The sequence below is a fragment of the Pyxicephalus adspersus genome, chromosome 8, assembly GCF_032062135.1.
Source record: "Pyxicephalus adspersus chromosome 8, UCB_Pads_2.0, whole genome shotgun sequence".
In the NCBI taxonomy this organism is placed as follows: Eukaryota; Metazoa; Chordata; class Amphibia; order Anura; family Pyxicephalidae; genus Pyxicephalus; species Pyxicephalus adspersus.
In genome coordinates, this window is record NC_092865.1 from 45159013 (window position 1) to 45167675 (window position 8663).

The window sequence follows — 8663 nt, forward strand, 5'->3', positions numbered from 1 at the left end:
ATTAAAAAAGGTTTATGTCCAAGTTACTTACATTCTTTAGGAAATATAGCAGGAAAATACTGGTGAATTGTTAGGATATCAATGAAAGGAGGAATAGAACATTCCTGGTTAGAAAGTCAGTAATAAATGATTAAGAAGTGGGAGTATACCCCTTCAGTGGACAGATTGATATAGATTCAAAAGTAATAGGGTAATAGGGTAATATATGCTTACTTACTGATTTTGTTGTTCATGGTACACAGAGAAATGATATATGAGACCTGTGAAATTAGTATATGTATTACAAATAGCCAAGCAAAAGGAGGGGGGTTTCTAGTTCAGGCTTGGCAAATTAAATATAATTTTGATACTCCAGGAACCCCTCTTGGAATATTCTTCTCTTCCCACAGAGTCCAAGGCCTTCACCCACAATGACATCTTGTATTTTAATTATTGTGAAAAGGGTTACAAGTTTTATCCAACATCGGTGGATAGGTCGGCTGACCCAAAAAATTAAGTAATGGATAGAATGTCAATCTGAGCGTCCACAAATCCAGTAAACCTGCAAAATTTTCCCCCCATCACTGGTATTCTGTACAGTCTTATTACAAGTTTGAAGAATCAAAAAGACACCAACGAATTTCACACGTCTGCTTTATCTTTATGTTGTGTGTAAAGCTTTAAGAGTATTTCATATGACATAGTGCCTGTAAATGTTGCAAAAATTCTGTGGGGCCATACACACAACACACGGCTCACAATCTGCTGCAGAGATTGCATGATTATTCAGATGGTCACATGACCCATGTTACTATCTCAACAGAAAGTGATTCACATTCTTTTTGTGTATTTCCATAGGTCCCAGGTATCTTATCTCCAACTGCCTAAACTGAACTCCAAGCTGAAAAAGAAAAAGAGAACACTGAAACATTAAGTGCCTGGATCTGTCCTGATATTGTCCTCATCCTATCTGCAAAAAGGGCTGGGGGAGGAGAGGTGACCAAGGGATGTTGCCTAACTGCAGCAGAGAAAAGTGCGGTCACCAATCTGCGTACAGATAAATGTTATAATAAGAGTAAGAGATGGGAGTTTCGCTGATTGCCCAGAAGTCAGCGTTAAATAAATTTGAATTTATTGACATGGAGGAGCCATCACATAGATTACTCATTTCATTCCACCTTATCCTTAGTCATAATGCAAAAATAGCGTCAAATAGCATTTGAAGAATGTGAGTTATCTGATTCTGAATCTTTTTGAATAAAGTTCCTTTTCTTGTAAAGTACTGGATGTGCCAAACTCCCTGTGATGACTGCTGGCGTCCATAATTTTTGTGACGTTTATAAAATGTTTCCAATGCAACCTAAAAGAGGATACTGGGGCTTGGTGTCTATTAGCAGAAACAGGAATACTGGGTCACATAACATTGCCTAACATGTTGGAGCTGCTCAGGACAGTTGAGATATAAAACTCATAACCCAACCAAACCAAAAGGTTTGCAATGTCCTTTTCTTCAGATAGCAGCCACAGCCTGAGTACAAAGCCAGTCACCTGCCAGCATGCTGCACAATTGTTCTCTTGCTCCCTGTACAGGAAGATAGAAATCAGAGAGAAATCAGGAAATCACCTGAAATGCTCTCTGAGGAAGCTTTGTCTGTAATACGTTTACAATCTACTCAACGTTTAATGATTTGAGAACAATTTAGTGTGTTGGGGCACAGCCATCAAACATGAGGAATCCCTCAGAAAAAAACGGGGAGGGTGAAATCAGCCTTCAGTGATGTACAGCATGGAGAGATATACAAAGCTGAATGACTTTTGTGTAATACAAAGAGCTCCGACCTGAAAATTAGGGGTGCAGGAAGTGACTCTGGGGCTGATGGGGCACACTACAGAAGCCATTCTACTCCAGAGGTTACCAGGGGTCAGTGAGCTGAGGCTAACTGTCCTCCTATCTAGTTTGGGGTCTAATGCAAAGGATGACCCCCAAAAATCTTTCACCTGTCTATTAGGATTACATTTGGACCTCCACGGTAAGAGGGATATTCTTCATGCCAAGTGTATGGCATATTTCCATTTTACAGAGAGCTCCTCAGGACCAGAACTGTATTTTCTGGGTTCATCAGGGATAAAAAGGAGGAGAATGGCTGCAACCGAGAGACATATTGGTCTGTCGATTCATTTCAGCCAGGAAACATAAACAGAAGCAGTCAGAGAGACAAAACCTCCACTAGAAAGATGTATGACTGCTGAGAGCCCGAGGGACCCTCACCATGCCCTGATACTTCCTGTCAGAGCCAGACAGAGCGCATGGAAGTAGAGCAGCACACTAATATTAGTACAATCCCAACATGAGGAAAATTACGTTCATCAGCCGGCAATAATCTGGGGACCGACTGTGTGTGAGGCCAGGCCGGCCAATGCTGAGAAACTGAGAAAATTCAACAACCATGCAAGGCACCAAATCAGCCAATTTCCAAACACAACTAATATCCAATAATATGATATAAATAGCAATAGCTAAGATTTAATTCTATGGACCTGTGTGTGGGGTGTTGTGCAAATACTCCCAACATGACCATCAAATTACAATTATATAACACCCCCAACATGGCCGACCACCAGACACCATCATCATACAATTCTTTTACAGCCCCAACATAGCCGATCATGTTGGTGATGTTGGGTGTACAATGACTACCTCTTCCTCTCATATGTGAAGTTTTGACATTGGAGCCCCGGGGTTGGTCTGGGGCCACAGCTGGCAGACAAATGCCTGAAGCACTTAGTGTACAAGTATCTACAATGAGATAACAGCACTTGTCCCCTGGTGAATGCAGCGCATTGACAGTAATGGAGGATGTGAAGGGCAATAAGTAATATAACCTGCAGTTCCAATGTGGAAGGCCGAGGGGGAAGCTTCCTCCTCAGGGGTAACATTTCTATCAATCAATATTCATCTCCTGTATCCACAGCCAGAGTGTGAGGAACACACTCAGGGAAGCCAAAGTTATAGAAACCGAAGTTTTACAATGACCACAGGAAATAATGAACTGGAAATGTGACTTTATCATAGTAACTGCGCACAAAGCCTCTGATGGAAGCTGTCATTGTACTAGTTTTAGGGATACCAATGTAATATCAGTAAGGCCGAGTAGGTTTAGATTGACTATTTTTGTAGTGTTCACAGAATAAGCCAATCACCTTCTTCCTTTTTGGTTTTGTAAATTGTAACTGCATCCTGATTGGTTGATCTTATTTATAGAACACTTTGATGAATGGGCTGTGTATTGGAGGATGGAGGAGGGTTTGTGAATCCAGAGGGTGGCCATGTCCAGAGCCTGGGGTCGCCCTTTGATGATAGCCTGGGGTCCTGGAATCTGTCCTTCCCTCTGTCCCTGGTGCTCCACCAATAATGCATAACGTTGTGTTCATCTATCATTCCTGGCTCCACACCCCCACATTGTGCTGATCATAGAAAAGGCGGGAAAATAATTGTCACACTCAGACTGCATAGTCTGATACCCAGCACTGGGGTCCATCACCCCCCATGTGTACCCAGGTCAGGTGGCTACACCAAGAACCCAAAAAGGCCATGTAAGGTTACTGTAGCTCCCCTACATAGGAAGTGCAGGACCCTCACTTTGCAGAGATATGATCTTACTTCCTGTGGTGTCTCCAGAACAGGAAGTGATGGGCATTGTCACAAGTGGGGCCACAAATGGGGTTATACCCAGTTCATTCTCCACTCAAATCATTTCTTCAGAAAATGAATATTTTAGACAGTAAATGGGAATTAAAATCTCCACCCTGAATATTTGTATAGGTACAGCCTGGAAATCCTGGATGTAATATAAATATAGGACTCCCCCCCCATCCCGAATTACGAAACGTTAAAATCTCAGCACTGAGACGCAGCGAGAGAATCCGAGGGGCCTCCCAGCCATTTTGTAAAGGAAAAGATTAATATGAAGACCACTGAAATCTCTAGTGACAGATGCAGCCCCCCCCCTGTCCCTAAATCTCCGTCTGGCAACTGGAGTAATAATAACCTGAATCCCCGTCTGTGCAATCAGAGGGAAGAGCCGATGCAGACACGTTCCTCCCGGAGACACCAGGCACCAATGAGAAGCATATTGTGGGGTCACGGCCTAGATTGAGAGGAGATCCTCATATCCATGTGACCAAACCACTGGGCTCCCCCATGCTTCTGCAGCCCAAATCCGAAATGTCACCAGAACATGAAGTTTGGCTATAGATAAATGCCAATGTTACGCAATGAAACACAACGTTTATTGCCCCACTCCCACCATACCTGGTCTGTACCCATTGTGAGGGGCTCCCACCATCCCTGTGCTGAGTTCCTGGGTCTGTACACCTGCTTTGCCCATTAAGATGAGCTCCCACCATCCCTCTTACATTTAAACAAATTTAATATTACAGAGAACAAAAAATAAAACAAGGGGCTGGCACACATGAATGTAGGAAAGAACACTGAAGGTGGTTGGAGAACAGCTGAAAGATCTGGAATTGTCCAGGACTATGCAGATGACAGGTACTCTTTACTGAGTGAATTCATTTGTTAGTTTCTCTCTAAGCAAGAGGCTCTGCAGGGGAGGAGCCAGGAGCTGGGGGTGGGTTGAGATAGAAAGGGTCACCAGGTGTGCCACATTCCTCAGCAGCAGGGTAGTGGCCCTAGTGGTTTGCTGCAGCTGGGGAGGGTTGGACATTGGAGGTGCCCCTGCTTGTGGTAATGCTGGGATTTGTAGTTCCCCAGGCCATCTCCTGCCATGGTTGTGTTTTGCAGAGATGCAGAAGGTCAAAAATAAACCTGGGCGCCTCGACTGCAGCTCCCCACCAATTCTCTTATAATCGCCGTTTTCACGCTGAGAGTCGGCTGCTTGAGAAACGTCCTCCAATTACAGCTCACACTGAGAAAATCACCGAAACAAGCAGGAAAAGTTGTCTCCAGACACTGGACCAATCAGAGGAGATAATCTCACAGACAGGGAGACCTCAGGGGAGCTCATGTAAAAATGACACAAAAACCTTCAGGGGTCACATTAATATCAGAAATATCAGAAGCTAAAACTTTTTTATTTTTAGATAGAATGTGGAGGGCCAGTCCCCATCATGATATCTCTTTTATTACCCAGTGATTGGTAATTGTCTCTCCTTCCCCTAAAGAAGCCAAATGGTGAAACGCGTCTGGCTACAAAAGGATTTTAATGTAATTTCTGGACTTTTTGTTTTCCTGCTTTTCCCTCCATATGGGGACATTTAATAGCATGTTGTTATTGTGGCAGCTCTGATTCTGCTCTAACCTCCGAAAGTATCAATTTATCAGCAAGTGAACTCAGTTGTATTTCCAACAAACCCCTCAGGAAGTCCCCCATTTATTATACCTGTAGATTGGATTTGATATTTAGAAACCTCAAATGCTTTGGAGATGAGAAGATGGGGAGGTGTTCTGTAGTCCTGACCTATGATGAGAATGTCCCTCTTTATATGTACAATACAGCAATAATGTGTGTTACTGGCAGGATCACCAGGTGAAAACAAAAAAAAAAAACTAAGGCAGCTGCCACATCTAAGAGTTGGGGGTCTCACTACATGATATTACGAAGTAATACCAATGGTGGTTACCAGGGCTTTTGAGTGAAACCACACATCTACCCCCAGGATGAACATAACTGCCCCCTTCAGTCTATCTGGAATTTTTTGGGTCCTGATGAAGGGGCCCCTGGTGTCCCTGAGATGTGTTGGATGTAAAAATAAACAAAGGATGTTTCCTGCACACAGAGTATCAGCCTGAATCCCTCCGCCTGTCTCTGAAGAATCAATTCTTCACTCAGAGAGACTTCCCCTCACTTCCTGTCGCTGTGTCCTCCATTGCAGCATACAGCCCCCCCCCCCCCCCCATCTCCTCTATCATTACCTGAATCAATATTAGTGATCATTGGGGTCACTTTCTCTTTCTGTAGGAGAGGGGGGGGGGGGGCAAAGAGAGGACCAATCATATTCCAGGAAATGATTTCTGGAGAGGTGACAGCTCAGATTATCAGTTCAGCTCAATGCTGACAGGGGCTCCACCTCCCTCCCCAGACAGGAATCCTGGCTGCATTGAGTTGTCCTCTGTGGTTTGCTCTCAAAAACAATCTGGAGGATGTATTGGCTTCGGCTCATAATTCTCCCCACAGGCATCACGCCCTATGGCAGGGGTGTCAAACTCTGGCCTGCGGGCCAAATCTGGCCCTAAAGGTCCTTTTTTTTTGGCCCCCCAAAGAATTCTGAAAATGAACTACATCTGGCCCACCCACCTGCATTACCATCTCACATATTTATTTTCAATACATGCAATACATAGACATTATTCCTGAACACCCATCATGTGACACAAAGCCTAGGCAGTGATCACATGGTGCCTGACTAACCAGGGGCATTGTGTTTGTTTCAATCCATTAGAGACTGCATAGTGTAATATTTAGTGTCCAACAAACTTGTGATGTGAGAGGATGAACAACACACAGCCTGCATAGATAGATAGAAATTAGTCTTTTCAACCCTAAAGTGTGTGTGGAAGGGTTTGTTTTTGTTAGTAATGGATGAAGTAGTAAACTTCCTCAATTTTTTCAATAAATTTCAAGTTTGGCCCCTGACTTTTTTAATTTTGGTCCTCTGTGTATTTGAGTTTGACACCCCTGCCCTATGATATATGTTAGCGCAATACAGATCATGATATGTAGAATATTCCATCATACAGTGACACTTTAGTAACACTGGGCCCATGCTGCTTGATAACATACTCCATGAAGCCCCACAACACTGAGCCCTGTAGAAGGGGAGCCCCTGTCCCTGGGACGTGTTGTTCCTACACAAATCTACACAAGTGGCAGCAATATACAATATCCTGCATCAGGTGGTAGCCCAGAAGGGGCATCACTGGGGTATAAACATCCAGTGCCCCCCACTCCATCTACAAACACTCAGAAAACTGAACCGTCCCCAACCTCCTTCCCATGATTCTGCTCTGTGGGACAAGCTTGCAGCCAGTGAAGTCAGATCTGATCAGCATGCTGGTGGCCCAGGACAGACAGCAGCACAACAACCCCGGAACCAGCAAATGTTATAAATCCAGAACACATTACAGCTACACAATGATACAACCGGACACCAGAGATCAGGGTCCCTTGCAGGACAACCAAAAAACACAAAATCATGACAAAACTTCACACTCTGAGATCAGAGCCCCCACCTCCTCCACTCCTTCCCGCACACACACAGTGTACACACCGTGCCATCCACACCCCATTGTGTATATGTGTGTGTTGTGTGTATCTGGGTGTGAACTCCATATATTTAGCTGTGTGTACATAGAGCTGGGTGTTGTGCTACAGGTGTGGATGCAGTGTGTGTGGTGTTGTGTATATTGTGTGTCATTATTACCCCCATGGTGCTGTGTATTGTGCAGTGTGTAGTAATGTGTGTAGTCATTCCCATCCAGAATTGTGTAATATAGTGCATTAAGCACACATATAATTGATCAGTTTGTGTTGTGTATGTTGTATCCCAGTATACAAAGCATTACACACACATTATAGTGTGAGAGTTGAGTGTTACATCTGTGTGTCCCGGCGGTGTGGGGTCTATATTGTGTGGGGGTAAGGGTGTTTTATACAGGGGGTCACTGGAAGATTGTGTGTGTTGTGTAGATGGGGTGAATACACTGTGTGTATAGAAGTGTATATGCTGTCTATCTGTGTGTGATGTAGTGTGAGGGGATTGTATGGTGTGTGGTATACATTGTATAGATGACGTATGCAGTGTGTGGGGAGGATTGTGTGTATATCAGCAGTGTGCGGTGTATTCCTGTGCTGTGTACACAGTGTTGTGGTGCAGTGTGTGGTGTTCCTGTCCTGCAGAGTTTACAGAGTGGAGTGCAGTGCATTGTATTGTTGTGTCATTTTGTATAGAAGGTTGTAATGTGAAGGAGATTGTGTTGTAGAATACAAAGGAGGGGGTAGTTGGGGTGTAATGCTGTGTGTAGTGAAATGGGGGGTTGTGTTGTCTGTGTGTTTGTTGTGCAGTGTACATGTGGTTGTGTCCTGTATGGGAGGTGCAGTGTGTGTTGTCTATTTATAGGTGTAAATTGTGGTGTATTGTATGGAGGTTGTAGAGGAATTGTGTTGTATTGTATGGGTTGTGTTATCGGGGTTGTATAACATATTCGGGGGGTGTCAGGTTGTCCTGTAGGGGTGTTGTGTTGCGGAGTGTCCGGTTGTTTCGGTGTTGTGTTGTATTGGGGGTTGCAGGTTGTGTAGTTTTGTGTCTCGGGGTCACTCGGGGCCCCCACTCACCCACTCCGTATTTCTCATCCTCGGTTGGGCTCCACATCCTCCCGACACCCGATTCCGGGTCACCAGCTCTACCCCTCCCCCGGCGGCGCCCGGCTCATCGGCTGTCAGCAGCTCCTTAGACCCGTCCTCTGCCGGTCCCTGGCTTAGATTGGGGCCCCTGTGGCTCCGGGGGGCCCCGGGAGAGCCGCATGCCGCTGTCAGGGGCCCCAGCAGCTACGCTGTACTCTGGATGGAGGCAGAGAGAGAAATCCGGAGAGGAGAGGGGAGGGGGAGGGGGAGGACTCCAACATCAGCACCACCGAGCTCCGCGTCATCCCCATCCCCTCCTAT

The 8663-nt window shown here is 45.0% G+C and overlaps 1 protein-coding gene across 13 annotated transcripts in view; it reads right to left on the bottom strand.

Annotated features, from left to right (window-relative positions):
• DOCK3 (dedicator of cytokinesis 3) overlaps positions 1-8585 on the bottom strand; it is an 84699-nt gene extending 76114 nt beyond the window's left edge. For 8 of the 13 annotated variants that reach the window (XM_072420357.1, XM_072420359.1, XM_072420360.1 and 5 more), the window contains exon 1: positions 8334-8584. In XM_072420357.1, the coding sequence (XP_072276458.1) occupies positions 8334-8370 (37 nt within the window). In that variant the 5' untranslated portion in view covers positions 8371-8584. Of the gene's footprint in view, positions 1-8333 lie in introns of all 13 variants that reach the window. The other 5 variants (XM_072420366.1, XM_072420365.1, XM_072420361.1 and 2 more) reach the window with 2 other exon arrangements.
• Positions 8586-8663: the final 78 nt, after the last annotated feature.